The following is a 16,612-nucleotide window of genomic DNA, read 5'->3' on the forward strand; positions in this document are numbered from 1 at the left end:
ACTAGTAGCTGGGTGGAGCAGGAGCCCTGTGTTTTTGGCTGCAGCTTCCTGATGCGGAGTTTCCATCACACTGAGCTAAGAGGAGAAGAGAAAGAGCAGGTAGTGGTTCAGAAGTCACAGGCTCTCGCTCTTCTTGTCTGATTTTAGTATATTTTCTTGAATAAATGTTTTTTCATTTGTTGAATGCTCTCAGAACAATTTCCAGAGACTGTAAATTTTTTTTTAAATAATTTCCCCCAGTTATGCTTGTTTTACTGGAGAGCAGGTCTGTAGAGCTCCTCACACTGTCATTCCAGAAGGGAATTTTTACAATTGGTAGGCATTTGCTGACTTGAAAGTCATCAGTCCTAATGCCGGATAACAGATGGTTTTTTGTTTACGTCAGTGGCCTTGAATTTTGTTCACTGTTTTGGCTGTGGCTTTTTTAGGATGAAGGTTTTATCATGTGTGCTCCAAAGGAATATTCTGCCATGTTACAGATTAGTCTGTAAGTTAAATACGATCAGTTTACAAAACAGCATTAGAACTTTCCTGTCTAGCTTAACAGCCTTTCCTTGTTTTTAGTGCAGTGTTTTTAAGTCTTCAGTTTTAAAAGCTCAAAGTTTTGGTTCTCATGTAAGGCCCTTTAACATTAAAAAAGAAAGGTTGAAGTCTTCTCATTGAAGTGAGCACTCAGCATGATCTATAAATAGCATTCTGCTATTACAACAGGCAGAGAGGAAACTGAGGGAAAAGATGGCTTGTTAGAAGTTATTAGTCACTGTAAGGTTTACTCTTTGCTGCATTAGAATGATTGAAGATAGACTTTCAGAGTTAACATTGTTTTTAAAATTATTTCATGTAGCTTTTGAAAGGAAGCTTTAATATTTTTAATATACATTTCATTTTCATGTTTAATCACTATTATACTTGTTTCTGCTTCAAGAGAAATTTTTTTATAGTATCACATATAAAGTTTAGGGACTACTTTAATCAAATGCCATATGCTAAGGAAATTATTTACTTCTCAGAATTACCAACTTCAGATTGTGTACAGGTAGAATGCATATAAGAGCAATTTTTATAATTGTTAAATGTATTTAGTGTGTATTTTACATTAATAAACTTTAATTTTTTTTTAGCAAATTAGAGGCTGTGAGTATACCTCATTTTTTTAATAAATTACTTTAACCTGAAGTTTCTTAATAATCTGATTGTTTGATTTTAACTTACTTAAAACATACAAACCTTTATAAACACAATGTCACGTGTTGGTAATATTAGCATTTCACTAATGTGAATATAATAACTTCTAAAAACGAATTGCCCATTTAGTTTCTGACCAGTGCAAATGTCACTTCCTCAGTGAGCCCTCCTCAAATTCATCCAAGAGAGTACCTCTGCCAGCTGTTCCAATAGTATGTATTTATAATTCTAGCAGAGCCATTACCACATAGTATTTGTCAACATCTGCCTCCTCAAGGAAGGAGTAGAGAGGAGTAGTAGAGACAGTAACCTCACCTTGTTGACCAGGCTGGTCTCGAACTCCTAACCTCAGGTGATCCCCCACCTTGACCTCCCAAAGTGCTGAGATTACAGGCGTGAACCACCATGCCCCGCCGTGATTTGTGTTTATCTCTCAAATACCTAGTTGAGTGCCACGCAGTCAGAGGTATTTAAAAGACGTTTGAATCCATTGGTGGATATGTCATGGAAAAAAATTTTTAAGATCATTCTTTCACATCATTTTATAGGCAAGTAAGTGAAGTCCAGAAAGGTAACATTTTGCTTTACTTTTTCCAAGTTATCGTACTGTATTACTTCAGGCATTTTGTTACTACAGTGCTGTAGATTCAGGAAAAATATTCCCTTCCAGTATGTTCCAGAAATAATGTGTAGAAACCTTAGAGAGAGGTTATTTCATTAAGACCAGGGTTGTTCTAGCAGAAAATGCCTCTCTGGTGTGTAGAAAGTGAACTAAGAATAGTTAAAAAAAGAAGACAGTACACAAATCAGGTTTCCAGACTGGATGGAGCATCAGTGCCTACTGTTAGAGGTTTGATTTTCAGTTACAATGAGTTTAAATCATTTTAAATAACTAATTTTGTATTTTTAACCATCCTTCCCTTGGATTGACAAGATAAATAAACTGCTAACCTTAGCTGACCACCTGTATTGTGTTTTGCAGTTCAGTCTGAGGTAGCAGTTATTAGAGAGACCAGCAACTTCTGCTTATAACTCTTGGAGCATTATCACCTTGATTGAATTGTGACACTTAAGAAATAAATCACTTGCAAGTTGAATTTGATTTTAAGTGTCTGGCCACAATTTTTGTGAATAAAATTAAGAGTTTTTTTCTAACACATACCCCATGACTAGGAGCCCATCATGTAGTGAAAATTTAGAGTTCTGTCAAAAATGTTTCTCTCAGGAGACAGAAATGCATTAAAAAATGTAATTTTTGGAAGTCCCTTAACATCAGCATAAACTGACATACAGTCTTTTCTTTTTTCTTTTCTTTTGAGACGGAGCTTCATTCTCATTGCCCAGGCTAGAGTGCAGTGGCACGATGTTGGCTCACTGCAACATCAATGTTGGCTCACTCCGCCTCCTGGATTCAAGCAATTCTCCTGCCTCAGCCTCCCAAGTAGCTGGAGTAGCTGGGATTACAGGCATGCGCCACCATGCCCAGCTAATTTTTTGTATTTAGTAGAGACGAGGTTTCACCATGTTGGTCAGCCTGGCCTCCCAAAGTGTTGGGATTACAGGCGTGTGCCACCACATCTGGCCAAGTCTTTTCATTTGGAGGAAATAAATACTCAGAAATCCAACATGCCATGTTTCAGCTGCTAAAAAATAAAATAAAATAAAATAAACATTTTTGGATAGTAACACTTGTGTAGGCAGCTGTTGAGCAACTAGAAAGTGTAACATCTTTATAAATCTGTAATGAGGCACAGGTGGACAAGATAAGAAAGCATCAGGATTTTGGAATGAAAGGGATGAATGGAAGTTAGTAACCTTAGTGCATAAACCAAATTATTGTAGACTGACTTCATTGCCCCAAGAAAAACACATCAGGGCAAATATAATTCTAAAATTTATATTTTAAAACCTTCATTTAAGTTAATTTACATAAATGAAAGTTGATGGGAAATCAGAAAATCTTAGCAATTATTGATGCCACGGTCCTGTTCTCCAGTTCTTTACATCATTAAGTATTATCTCTGTTGACTTCTTTACCTTCTGGAACATAGAGGACTTTTTGAGAAAGTGGAGAGTCTTATGTTTGAAGTTTGAATTAATGTTTGTTAACCCATATAAACATTCTAATATTGAAAATATTAAAGCTACAAAATCTCCCTGAAATTCCTTAAGGTCCTGACCTCACAGGGGTAGAGGAAATATGTGACTTCACTTGATACATACATTTAACACCAGAATTCAAAATATTGCTAAGTCTTTGGGGACCATTAACTTACCGTACTTGTCTTGATTGCATTTCTCCTAACAATTCAACATACAAGTTATGAAAAATAAATTCCTATGATAAAAATGTAGTAATTAAAAAATATTTACTCCTCATTTGTTAATAATCCTCTTAATGACCCTCATCAAGTGAAATTTATAATCCCCATAGACATTCCATTTCAGTGTGGTTAACAGGTTCCTATCATTATTTGCTGCCAGCAGCCTGTTACTTGGAATTTATTGGTTTTGCCTAAAATTTTTAGTTTATATACAATCTGAAATAAATAAAGCCAGTGTTTTTTGTTTGTTTGTTTGTTTGTTTGTTTGTTTTCCCCCACTTAGAACAAAAATACTTCTGATCATGATTTGACTGACGAGGGAAGACAGGGTAGGAGTGTGTTCATTGTTATCATTAGTGGCTTTCAGCCTTGTGTGCCTGGATTCCAGAGTGTGGTGTCTGCGTCTCTCTGTATCTTGTTGTCTACCTTCTTGAATTAGAGATCATCAGAGCTGCCTGCTAAGTATGGTGAATCTTCATTTTGGTCCCCATGTTTCAGGAAATAAAGAAAGTTTAGATAGAAGATAATGAACTTAGAAGTTGAAATTTTAAAATGATTCTTAGAAATGTAGACTTGTGAATGGGGAACAATTCAAGCACGTTTCTCATATCATCTTACCAAATTAGTGCATCTTTATAGAATATGATCTGGCAGAATTATTTGATATAGAGAAATATAGGAAATAGGGTTGATCTTCTGCAAACAAAAATATGACTAATGCAATCATCTCTATCAGAGGTTTCAAGCCAATACTTGTGAGCAAAATCAGCCTGGAGACATGTTTTGAGTGTTTTTGACCCATGCTGTGTTTCAAATATTTTGAATTAAGTTTCAGTATTTTAAAAGTATGATTTTTCATATTAAAAATCATATTTCTGTAACAACAACAATTATCTGGAGCTAATTAATTCTGTCCCCTCTGGTCAGTGATGATCTCTTTTGCTTCATCCAGTTCCCTCACTTACTACTGTGTCTCTTATCCTGAGATGCTTATTCAGTTTGTATGCCCTTGCCTTTTTACTATTTGATCATCTTGTTTGTACCAGGCCCTCTTAACTTACTTAAGTTAAGGCCTTATGCCTTACAGCATTTCAATTGATGACCTCTGAGCTACAGAATGCAATTAAACTGTTGCTGCAAAGAGTGAAAGCTGGCATGAACTGGTTTGTCTTAGTGATTTCAGCAGTCATATGGCCTTCAGTATACTTTTTAATGAGTAAGTGGGGGGAAAGGTGTTTTATTTTAAAGATTTTTTATTCTACATTGTTATGCTGCCCTTCCACTAATATAACTGGACCTAAGAGAAACTGGATAGTACTATAGAACAAATATAAACATGAGGTTGGCATAGCCTCCTAGCTTGAGCGTAGAAACAGTATAAGTTATGATACTGCTTTGAGCCATTCTTTGTGGAAATGTCTCCAGACATTTCAGCTTACAGAAAATACTGAGAATGTTTTATTAACTGTGTTTTTCCAAAATAACCCGTAATATTACTCCTTTGTGAATAGTAACTGTTATTACCCAAGGAGAATTTCTTCATGCAGGAACTCAAAATAATATTATGAATAGTTTTTTTTAATTTCCATTGGAATATTTTTCTTAAAGCTTGAGACATCACACTGAAGGATATAGTGCCTGAAATCACAATTTTCAACATCTCTTTTATACCATAGTATATCAAAAGTATATTACATGCTCATGATTAATCATTAAGCTTTGTTTTGAGTTTTTCTAACATGATTTAGTTCATTTAGACTTCCAATTTAAGTTTCTAAAACTCCTGAGACTTCCTTTTAGTGCCAACTGTAACCGGAGAGCTCTGCAGTTGACAAAGATTAAAATGCAGTAGCTTACTCCTTTCAAGCTATGAATGGAGATAATTGAAGCATAAACCATTTAATGTTTTTGTACACACTTGTCTATGTAGTTTCTGAGGAATAAACTACATGTGCATTTAATATTTTCACTATTTTACTTGTTAAATGAATCTAATGGGAAAGAACTTGAGTTTGGAGTTTAAATCCTGAATTTTTCACAAAATCATGATGTGATCTTTTGTTATGGAGTATTTGTTCAAGTGAATATCAGTGATGTCAGCTATCATTATGTTGTTTCTATTAGCATTTTTAAAGTTAGTTTTTAAGACAGGAAAGACAAACTCATATCCAAAATATATATGGTCCCTGTAAATGAATTGCTGCCACGTCCAGGGTGAAAGGGGTCCAATGTAGTCGCCATGCCACCAACTCTTTATACCAAACCGCACCTCACTGCACTCTCCCTATACCAACCCTGTTCTTCCAACCCCCAGCCCTGCCTTCATCAAACACATGCAGAACTTAGTCTCATACACACTCTCCTGGCTCCTGCCGGTACATGTCCACTAGGTCCTGGACTTAATTCAGAGTGCAGTCCCTTTCTCCTACCTGTCCATCACATTTCTGGCTAAGTTTACACTGTAATTTAACCTTACTTTTTGGCCTAGTGGTCAGGTGATAAGGTGGGCAGAGCATAGGAATGGGGGTGTGAATCACATAATGAGGGCAGAAACTGCTCCATCATCATCATCAAACAAGAAAGAACACTAGCTGTTAACAGCGAAGAGTGGGCTACTTCTACAGACTGTGAAGTTTTGCATGAATCTGAGGACTCAAAAGTTTCTACTTCATCAACCTAGATGTTCCCTTTCCATGGATCATGTATTTTGTTTCCATTATAGGGCCTAACCTTAGCATAGCAGAGCTGCTGTGGTTGAAAATTTAACCTTCTTGGGTTCTCTTCTTCTACTCTTACTGGTCAAAGTCCTCCTTGCCCTTTTGGTGCAGGATGTAAGAACCTCTCTTTTATTTACTACCCAAGAGACCCTCTTCCTTTCACATTTAGGTTTTAATTTCTGATCATGTTCAGCCTTTTTGTATCTGTCTTGTGCTTCCTCAGTTGAGCTTAGCAATAGCTGTCTAATTGCCCTGTCCTTAGCATTAGTGTCTGCCTCATATTTCTCAAAAAAAAAAAAAAAAGTATCACACCCCCACTAGTGGATTTCCTCTCACCAGGATACTGTCACAAGACAGCAACAGTAAAAGATAAGTGGGGGAAAAGGTGTTTTATTTGGGGGCTGTCTCTGCCTTATCCCCAGTGAAGGAACCCATATTGCCTGCCCCATGATAGGTGATCCAACTACAGAATCTCATCTTTTTTTTATTTCTTGAGATGGAGTCTCGCCCTTGTCACCCAATCTGGAGTACAGTGGTGCCATCTCAGCTCACTGCAACCTCCGCCTCCCGGGTTCAAGCAATTCTTCTGCGTCAGCCTCCTGAATAGCTGGGATTACAGGTGCACACCACCACGCCTGCCTGGCTAATTTTTGTCTTTTTAGTAGAGACGGGGTTTCACCATGTTGGCCAAGCTGGTCTTAAACTCCTGACCTCAGGTGATCTGCCCGCCTCGGCCTCCCAAAGTGCAGGCATTACAGGTGTGAGCCACCACGCCTAGTCCAGAATCTCATCTTAGTGTCTGTTTTCTCAGATCACTTTTGGTATCAACTGTTGTTGGTTGGGTTTCTTGGGAAGCAGACTTTGAGATTCACAGGCATGAAGTTTCATTTTATAGTCAAAACCAGTGGAAGGCATGAGACAGAAACAGAGTTGGGCTGCGATTCAGTGTCAGTAAAAGCCTCAAGTGACCCCTGGGGAGCTCTGAATGTGGAATTGCCTTGTAGAGTTGTCCTGAGCAGTGGTGAGTGAGTCCAGCCTTTGTACCTCCAAATTGACCATTGATTGGATGCAGGCTAGCCCAGAAAGGGATGCAACCTTCTGCAAGGTAGCTCCTTTTCAGCCAATTCCAAAGAGGGCTAACCACTTAGGATTGTCTACCAGAAATATTTCTAGGAGCTGAGACAATAAATCCTTAATTCCCAAAAGGGCATCTGGGTGGCATGTCATATCCATGACAGTTTCTGCAGTACATTTCCTTAATTTTATTTTGTGAATTACTCTTAGCCATGTGAGAGGGTGAGAACTTTATTGTTTCATTGATTAAAAATTTTCTTCTAGGAGTTTCTTCATTCCCATTTCATTCAAAGTCTGAGGCATGATTCTTTATATTTAATTACTAATAGTTTTCTCTGTTTTTGTTTCTCCATGTAATGAATCATTTATTTTTTCTATGGCCCCTTTACATAATTGAATAGTAAAACGAGATTTTTTTTAAAAATCTATTTTACAAGATACTTCCAATCCCTCATCTAGCTTTACTACTTTTCAAAGTTTTAATGAATAGCTAGTGAAGCCATGGCAATACAATCAGCATTGTGTGTTATAGTTCCTAAATTCTTTAAATATGCATGAAAGAACAGGGCATAATTTTCACCTTCTATGCAAATATAGATTGTGACTAATAGAACACCAGTGGAAAAAAATTTTTTTAATTGTTTTTCAAGGAGTGGCAATAAATTGCTGGTAGTTACACTACTCGCTCTAACTATCCCCCTTAACCATATCCTAACCATATATGGTCACAGAGTCATTCTTCTAATCCCATGATGCTAACTGCCTTATCAAGACACCAAGCCTTTGATTTCTTGTTGAAAACATGTCTCCACATTTATTCTATTTTCAAATGGGTTAAGAGTTTCAAAAGTTGGATATTTTCAGTTTGAATAAATTCACCTGTAATATAGTAGCATGCTTGCCCCTTTTCCGGGTTTTACTTCTTTCAAGTAGCTCAGAACTTGCACTCATGCCTCCCTTAGTGATTCTTAGAACTTTCTTTGGCTGTTAATCCCTAATCACTTTCTTACGCTGATTATTCACATTTTCAGATGCTATAAAAATGTAACACCTTTTAAAGATACTTACTACAGTAGTCAGTGTGATTATTTTTAATGAAACACTTTAACATAGACCCTTCTTTTTCCAAGACTTTCCATTTAAAGACATAATAAAGCAGTTATTTTTAGACGTCCAAGCAAATTTGCAAGAACTACGGTATACATATAGCATGTTGTCCATAATTATCCAACAATCATTTGAACATGTTATATTTCCTGGCTCATAGAAACAGCAGGGATAGAAAAATTTGTTAGGCATGATTCCTGCCCTCAGAGAGCCGACAGACAGATGTGAAGCCAGAATACCATGGTAGGTTGTAATCACCGCCATGACAGAGGTAGCACAGGAGAATAACAGTGGTGGGAAAGCTATTAGTCTAGGGAGAGGAAGGAACTCTGGAAGGAAGAGGACATTTCAGACCGTTTTGAAGAATCCGTTCACCAGGTGGCTGTGAGGTGGAAAGGCACTACAGAGACAAGGAATGACATGTACAGAGGCAAACAGATGTCAGAAAACATGATAAAATCTGGTGACTACTTCGCTCTGTCTGAACACAATCTTCTTGTGAGGGAGTAGCACAAAATTGAGGCTGGAAAGGTAGGTAAGGTGGCCTTCACATAACAACTGAGGAATTTGCCCTTCATCTTGAAAGAAAAGGAATGATGTCAAATGACTTTGGAAGTAACACATCATTGGGAATGCATGAGTAACTGTAAATAAATCACGTTCAAAGAGAACTACATTTGTATATCCACAGGCAAAGCGTTTTCCTTGTTGTGGAAATAAATACAGAGCTATTTGATACATGGACAAAAGAATGGTTCCACTTGGAATGAGGAGTTTTGAGTTCAACTAATTATAAAAATAAATTCCTTAGCTTTTGGGTGATTCCATGAAAATCTTTATTATTACAAGTATTAGATAAATTAGCTTCATCAAATTCATATGACACCCTTACAGAAAACACATTAAAATGTGAATGATCGTTTTCTGAGCATATCTAATAAAGGAAAAAAAAAACCTTTTTTTTTTTTTCAGTAGTTATGGCCTTCACATTACTCTGGAATAATTTTTTGTTGTTGTTGTTGTTGTTGTTGTTGTTGTTGTTGAGACGGAGTCTGCCTGTGTCGCCAGGCTGGAGATCAGAATCTCGGCTCACTGCGACCTCCGCCTCCTGGGTCCAAGTGATTCTCTTGCCTCAGCCTCCCAAGTAGCTGAGACGATAGGCATGCGCCATCACACCCAGCTAATTTTTGTATTTGTAGTAGAGACGGGGTTTCACTCTGTTGGCCAGGTTGGTCTTGATCTCTTGCCTTGGCTTCCCAAAGTGCTGGGATTATAGGCATGAGCCACCGCACCTGGCCAGTAATTTGTGTTTTAAAGCATAAAATAGTACTGTTATTTTGATATTCCTATAAGCAACCTCATCATTTTAATACCTTATATATTCCCTAAGTAAAATTGCCATGATGCAAACATAGTAAATGCTGCTGGCCAGGTGCGGTGGCTCACACCTGTAATCCCAGCATTTTGGGAGGCCGAGACAGGCAGATCACGAGGTCAGGAGATCAAAACCATCCTGGCTAACACGGTGAAACCCTGTCGCTACTAAAAATACAAAAAATTAGCTGGGTGTGGTGATGGGCGCCTGGAGTCCCAGCTACTCGGGAGGCTGAGGCAGGAGAATGGCGTGAACGTGGGAGGCTGAGCTTGCAGTGAGCCGAGATCGCGCCACTGCACTCCTGCCTGGGTGACAGAGCGAGACTCTGTCTCAAATAAAAAATAAAATAAATAAATAAATAAATGCTGCTACTAGAATAGATTTATTTGCAGTAATAGGCCTTTGCAATAACAGGATGTTTGATTTGACTGTGAACCTGTTTTTTTTTTTTTTTTCCCCAAAGAAATTTTATTAAAATTATTGTACTTTTCAATAAAACAACCTTTTGTTAGCTGGAATTTATGAAGACAATTCTATTACTGAAAATTTGAAACATAATTTATTGTTGATTTAACATGAGTGCAAAAACTTTTGGATGGTGAAATACTGTGATTTAAAATAATGCTGAAAACTATAATATATAGGTAAGTGTTGCTTTCAAGGTGAGAAAGCAAATATGATTGTGATCAGAATATCTGTTTTAAAAAATATAGTACACTCTGGAATAAAAAAGATTGAAAAGCATACGATTTTAAAAAGTGCTACACATAACCATTCTGGAAAATAAGGAATGCTTTTGAAGGACTAATACCAAATATCCTTGTTAAATACATTTTCTTTAATACAGGGTCATCTGCTTTTTTTTTTTTTTTTTTTTTTTTTTGATGGGATGAAACTTGTTAAAATATAATTTAAAATATGTTTAAGTAGAATCATATTATTTTAATGTATTGCAGTTTTTTTCTGTTTTTAAATGTACACATCAGTAAGACTACAAAACTTTACGTTTTTATTATTTTCCCTTGTAGATTTATTTCTGACGACATTGAATGCCACCTCTAGTACCTTCCAGTTTGAGATATGGGAAAATTTGGTAAGAAATCTTTTCTTTGAAGCGTTTTAAAATGATGGCTTTCAGTAAAAGCACACAATTTTAGAAAATAAAATGAAAATAATCACTTGGTTGATTTCAACAATAAATAGAAAACTTTAAGAGCCTTTGGTTGCATTGCTGCATTCAAAACTACTGAATATTGCTGGAGGAAGTGATTCATTCAGCATCAATTCCTCTGCAGGTTTTTAGGCATGACTGCCAATTAAACCAATCAGGCTGCCCTAATGTGCATGTTAACAGGACCCCTGCTATGCTGTCAGCTGTTGAGAGAGGTTACTGTCACTTAATTTGTCAGCATGATGGTTTATGAAAAAAACTATTTTAGAAAGACTAATTTTTCCCCCTTTGCCTTTAGGCTTATGTAAAGAAATAAGACAACAAACACCAAACTTACTGCCAGGTTGACTAGGATTAAGAAATCTTTCCCAATAGGGTTTTGTTTTGTTTTTTTAAATTGTTAAGTAGAAGATTCCCAAACTGATGTCATGATTTTATTTTACTTTTAGCTTGATATGAGTTATATGATGGGTTAATTACCAGACAAAACTGGCCATCACAGTGATATTCGTGAAGTATTGGCCAAGTATCGAACCCCACTTTCCACACACAGAAAATTGGCGTAAGAGCCTCTGCTTCGCAGGATCTTTGTGAAGATCATGCCTGACATGCAGTAGGCATTTATCGAATTTTAATTTTAGGTCTGTTGATTTCCCATCTGCAACTCCTGATTGTATTTTATTCAATCCAAATTAAACCCGTAACCTTTTATAAATTTTATTAAAATGCTGATAAAAAATAAGCAAATTTTTGAAATGTAAAGCACAAACTTATGGAAGGAGACTCATTATTAGCCATGCCTCATAATATGGTAAGTGATGCTGGTCATGACACATCTCTTCATGGAAGGAAACTACAATGGGGGGTTGCTTTGTTTGGACGAGATCAGAGCTTCCGACTACTTCTAAGCTCAGCAATTTGATTCTTTTTTTTTTTTTTTTAATGGGGCAAGGGAAAGTAAGACATCTAAATCAAAAAAAGACTAATGTACTACTTTTTTTAAAAATGTAGTTATATTTGTTTTTCTGATGATAGAAATATGGTTGCTATATTTTTATGACTGCCATACATTAAGTCCCCACTGCTGGGGGAAGTTTGTTTGCAGGTGGTCTTTCATTGCTACCACAAATGAATCTTGTAGTATTAGGAAATGAGAGGTGTATTTGATTAACTTGTATCTGGGGGTCGGGGGAAGCCTCATTATAAATAGGTAGGATATCTATAGAACATAATGAAGCACCCTTAAGTATATGAGGTTCTTTCAGTCTAGGCTGAATTAAACGTAATGGAGTGAAGCAACTCAATAGGAGAAGATTCTTGATGAAGAAAATCGATTTTGATTGGGTCTTTTATTATTGTTTTCTTTAAAGAAAACTAATAAATTCGCTGTTAGGAAATGGGGACTAAGGACTGTTCTTATAAAGTGACCGGGTCAGTAAGTAACTTTTAAAAAAAAAAGTATTTTTAAACTCTTGTTAAAGATCGTAAGGCAGATTTTCTTTGAGAGGGCTCCTACAGTGGGGTTTTGCAGTAGGGGGAAGAGATTGGACTCACCTCCAGATACAACAAGGAAAATCAGGATGTTTTAACCAATGAGCAGGATGGGGGTCAGTGGAAGGGAAATTACTTGGGCAGTGGTTGGGATAAGTTAAGCAGAGTTCTCAGAGGAGCCTAACCAAAATTTGGTCAAGGAGATAATCTTTCTCAGTTTCCACAGTAACAATAGTTCATCATTAGTAGATTCAGAATTAACTAGTATAGGTAAAGTGTGGTTTTCATAAAATGAATGATCATCTTCAATTAAAGATTGGACAGAGACTTTGCAGTCGCATACTAATTGGCCAAAGAAACCTCAAAGCCTATAAAACCACATTAGCGAGTGGAAGAACGAAAGCTGCAACAAATCTTTTTACATATCAGTCAGTTATCTATACAGCCCCATGGTAGTGCTCTGGCAGATACAGAAGTGAATAGGGCTTGTAGACTAGGAGCTGGGATGTGAGTATGGATGACCCTGGCTGGTATGATGATATATACATTATGCTACAGGAATTCAAAGAGCAGTTGCTTCTATTTGGTTGCAGAATTATCAGTGAAGGCCTCAAGAAAGACATGGTATTTAGGCCGGGAGTGGTGGCTCACACCTGTAATCCCATCACTTTGGGAGACTGAGGCGGCCAGATCACCTGAGGTCAAGAGTTCAAGACCAGCCTTGCCAACATGGTGAAAACCCTTCTCTACTGGAAGTACAAAATTAGCCTGGTATAGTGGTGCATGCCTGTAGTCATAGTTATTTAGGAGGCCGAGGCAGCAGAATCACTTGAATCCAGGAGGGGGAAGTTGCCGTGAGCTGAGATCGCACCACTGCACTCCAGCCTGGGCGACAAGAGCAAAAAACTGTCTCAAAAGGGAAAAAAAAAAAAAAAAAAGATGTGGTATTCAACATGGCTAGTATGAATTAAAGGATTTTAGTGATTTGGAAGTGAGAAAGAAAGAGGAAAAGGCAGGCAAGGAATTGCACAGGAGACACAGGATACATCCAGATGGTGGAAAGTGGCTGGTTTAGGCCAGAACATAAAAGAGATAATGGAATGTAAGACTAGAAAAATTAGTCTATACAAGATCAGCAAGAGCTTTGATCTCTAAACGAAGTAATTTGATCTCTTAAAAGTCTACTGAGAAGCTATTGTTTTAGGACTGAGAATGAGATGAATAGAACCTTCGTTATTACAATTAAATTGGCCACTGTATATCAGATAGGTTAGCATGCAACATCTGGAGGTGGAGAGATTAAAGTTTATAATAAATTTAGGAGGAATTTATAATAACGTGGGAAAGAGATGAATGATTAAAGAAGGAAATGTTGAGAATAGACAAGAAGGGTTAGATATGAGAATACAGGATGACCATTAACACACTGCTTACTTACATTTTGTTCTGGTGAGCAATAAGAGAAGTAGAGGCCAGGCACAGTAGCTCACACCTGTAATCCCAGCACTTAGGGGGGCTGAGGCAGGCAGATCATTGGAGGTTGGGAGTTCAAGACCAGGCTGGCCAGCTGGTGAAACCCCATCTCTTCTAAAAATACAAAAATTAGCTAGGTGTGGTGGCACATGCCTGTAATCCCAGCCACTTGGGAGACTGAGGCAGAAGAATCGCTTGAACCTGAGAGGCAGAGGTTGCAGTGAGATCATGCCATTGCATTCCAGCCTGGGCAATAGAGCAAGACTCCATCTCAAAAAAATTTTTTAAAAAGAGAGAGAAATAGAAAAATACAAAAGAAGTAACTAATTTGGGGGCAGGAAAAAAATTATTTTAGAATAGAGACATGTCTCCCAGCTACTCAGGAGGCTGAAGCAGGAGGATTGCTTGAGCCCAAGAGTTTGAGGCTGCAGTGAGCTATGATTGCACCACTGCACTCCAGCCTGAACGACAGCAAGACCTCATCTCTATATTAAAATTATTTTTAAAAAAGCAAAAAACAGAGACAACGAAGTGGTTGGAAATGCAGGAACAGAACTCAAGGAAGAAAGTAGATAAGTGTCATGAAGAAAGAGTTAAGAATGGCAAAACCAGATCCTTGGACACCCTTTATGTCAGAATTTTTCAGCCTTGGCACTGTCACCATTTTGAGCCAGATAATTCTTTCTGTGAAGAACTGTCTTGTGCATTGTCGGTTGTTTAGCAGTATCGCTGACCTCTTCTCACTAGTTCATAGTAACCACCTCCCAGTTGTGACAATCAAGAATGTCTGCAGACATTGCCAAATGTTCTCAGGGGACTAAAATTGCCTCAGTTGAGAACCATTGCTTTACATGAATAAAGATGGGAACATGCAGTCGTCATTACTGCTTCATGGTCAGTTTTTACCTTTATAAATATGGCAATTTTAACATTAAATATTAAACATGAAAGCCAAAGCATTGGTAGTCATCCATGAAAGGCTACTTGCTACCACATGACACTTTTGGTTGGAATTCAAGCAGAAAATGGGAGAGAGTCTCCTTGTCAACAGGTGTGGGTTAACTGCTTCAGTGGTTTTGGTAGTTGTGGTAGCAGTAGTTACTACTAGTGTTCCTACTACTACCACACTATTACTAACGTTAACTAAATGCATGCTGTGTGCTAGGCACTATACTGAGCATTTTATATGGATTATCTCCTTAATCCTCAAAATCCTTGTAAAAATACATTTTTTAGTAAGTCAAGGAATGCTTAAAGAAGGACTAACTTATTCCTGCCTCATGGCTAGCAAACAGTGGAGCTGAGAGTTGAACTAGGAAATCTGTTTCTAAACCTTCTACCCTTAAGTCATTGAAATTAGTACACAATAATTCCAGAAACCAACTTGGAAAAGAAAACGTAAAGAGATGGCTGCAATAGAGCCCCTAGTGAGTTCGTTGAATTTTCGATTGCAGGGAAACAGTGCAGATCGGTAAGAACACCACAGTAAAAAAAATGCTGCAGTCAAAGGATACAAAATTGCAGCTAACTGGGAATAATTTCTAGTCTTCCATAGCACTGCAGTTGACAGGATGACTGCGGTTAACAATAATATATAGTTTCAAATAACTGGAATTGACTGGAAATCGACACAGGATTTTTTCAGTGCCACTTCGCCAGCTAGAGACCTCCACCGCTGGTGGGGCCTCTGCTCAAGTTTCACTTACAACCGCTGGGCTGGCTCTGCCCATGCGACCTGGCAGGTTGTGCTTGGCTGACGCTACCAGCCCTAGTCTCACACCCACTGTGGGCAAGCCAGGCACAGCGTGATGAGGAGTGTATGAGCAAGTGAGTGCAGGGCAGCTGCTCCAGGCACCGACTCCATGCAAGGCTGAGGCACAACCAGGCGTACCACAAGCAGCTTCTGACTTAGGTGCCAGAGTTTGGATGAGGGGAGCATGGTGGTGCCTGAAAAATTTGGAGACACCAGCAACTGCAGGGCCCTAAAGAGGGTGTTACAGTGGGCAACCAGAGATTGAGCAAGGTGAAGAAGAGTTTTATTTAGCAACAGAATAGCTCTCAGCGGAGAGGGGACCTGAAGTGTGCAGCCCCTACCCAAAGGCAGGGAATCCCCACATGTAGCTGAGTCTGGGGTTTTTATGGGCTCAGAATGGGGGAGTGCATGTTGATTGGTCCATGGCGGCCTGGAAAAAGCACCATTTTATTGTCTAAGAGGCATCAAGGAAGTTCTCACTCTGGTCGGGGACTTTACCCGAAACTGGCTGCTTGGATTCAGGCTTTAGTTTTTCTTTGGTTTGAAGGTGGGGTTTCACTGGGGACCCATCCCTATCTGCCTAGGAATTTGTCTGTCTCCTGCCACTATTAGATTGAGGATATTGAGGCTGGGCATGGTGGCTCACGTCTGTAATCCCAGCACCTTGGGAGGCCAAGGCAGGGAGATCATGAGGTCAGGAGATCGAGACCGTCCTGGCTAACACAGTGAAACCCCATCCCCACTGAAAACACAAAAAAATTAGCTGGGTGTGGTGGCAGGTGCGTGTAGTCCCAGCTATTCAGGAGGCTGAGGCAGGAGAATGGCATGAACCCGGGAAACGGAGCTTGCAGTGAGTCGAGATTGTGCCACTGCACTCCAGCCTGGGCGACACAGCAAGACTCCATCTCAAAAAAAAAAGGAGGATATTGAGTATTCTGAATA

The 16,612-nt window shown here is 38.4% G+C and overlaps 1 protein-coding gene across 1 annotated transcript in view; it reads left to right on the forward strand.

Annotated features, from left to right (window-relative positions):
• The window catches only part of ITFG1 (integrin alpha FG-GAP repeat containing 1), a 292,961-nt gene that overhangs the window by 80,265 nt on the left and 196,084 nt on the right, over positions 1-16,612 (forward strand). Inside the window, exon 7 of the mRNA XM_050773867.1 lies at positions 10,811-10,875. Within this exon, the coding sequence (XP_050629824.1) occupies positions 10,811-10,875 (65 nt within the window). The remainder of the gene's footprint in view (positions 1-10,810; positions 10,876-16,612) is intronic.

The sequence above is a fragment of the Macaca thibetana genome, chromosome 20 (assembly GCF_024542745.1).
Source record: "Macaca thibetana thibetana isolate TM-01 chromosome 20, ASM2454274v1, whole genome shotgun sequence".
Taxonomy (NCBI): domain Eukaryota; kingdom Metazoa; phylum Chordata; class Mammalia; order Primates; family Cercopithecidae; genus Macaca; species Macaca thibetana.